Source organism: Atta cephalotes, assembly GCF_000143395.1.
Source record: "Atta cephalotes unplaced genomic scaffold scaffold00023, whole genome shotgun sequence".
In the NCBI taxonomy this organism is placed as follows: domain Eukaryota; kingdom Metazoa; phylum Arthropoda; class Insecta; order Hymenoptera; family Formicidae; genus Atta; species Atta cephalotes.
The window spans coordinates 4,674,246-4,674,982 of record NW_012130087.1 but is presented as its reverse complement, the minus strand read 5'-3'; the positions used below and the strand labels follow the sequence as shown (position 1 = coordinate 4,674,982).

The 737-nt window shown below is 32.4% G+C and overlaps 1 protein-coding gene across 1 annotated transcript in view; it reads left to right on the top strand.

The window, feature by feature from the left end:
- Positions 1 to 90, top strand: part of LOC105619952 (inhibitor of growth protein 3) — a 10,776-nt gene extending 10,686 nt beyond the window's left edge. The window contains 2 exon segments of the mRNA XM_012201465.1: positions 5 to 19; positions 21 to 90. Coding sequence (XP_012056855.1) covers positions 5 to 19; positions 21 to 90 — 85 coding nt within the window.
- Positions 91 to 737: the final 647 nt, after the last annotated feature.

Below are 737 nucleotides of genomic sequence, written 5' to 3'. Positions count from 1 at the left end.
CTAGCGTGGGAGTCACTGCACACCAAAGGGAAGTGGTATTGCCCTCAGTGTACGTCCTCGATGAAAAGACGTGGCGGACGAAAGAACTGATTAGAGAAAAAGAAGAAGCTAAGGAACCATGTTGATCACATTAAGAAAGCATCGCTGCTACTACCTCTTAGATACTGTCCGTCAAGTACCAACTTAGTTAGGAAGCTGTTTTTAGCTCTGATTTTATATAACTTTTTTAATGTGCTGTTTCGAATCCGCGTCATCATCTTGATCTTCGGTCTTCTCTTTTCGTAATTGACCGAGTATAAAAACGAAATGTTATTCTATTAAAATCTCGAACATCTAATGAGTATATTGAATTGAGAGCTTTTGTAAACATCTCAATGTGTTTCGCATACTGCCGTTACCTCCGAGCAATAAAAGGCAAGGTGAATACAAGATTAATCGGAAAATATAAGAATCATTATAATGTATTCTTTGATGAGTTTTAAATTAACTGCTTCTCCTCCTAAAAATTTAAGAGTTAGGTATTGGCTCTTTAATGAAGAATTTTTCGACAATTAGGTTATAAGTATAAAGAAACTCCATTTTTTTTAAAAGTAATTTTAGATGAGTCTTTAGTTTAGTAGAAATTTAATTTTATGTAAAAGTTAAACCCTCAGTATTTAATATTGAAAATAATAAATTTACTTTTTTGATGAAGGAAAACTGAATGAATGAATTTTGAATTTGTTTGAGAATAGCAA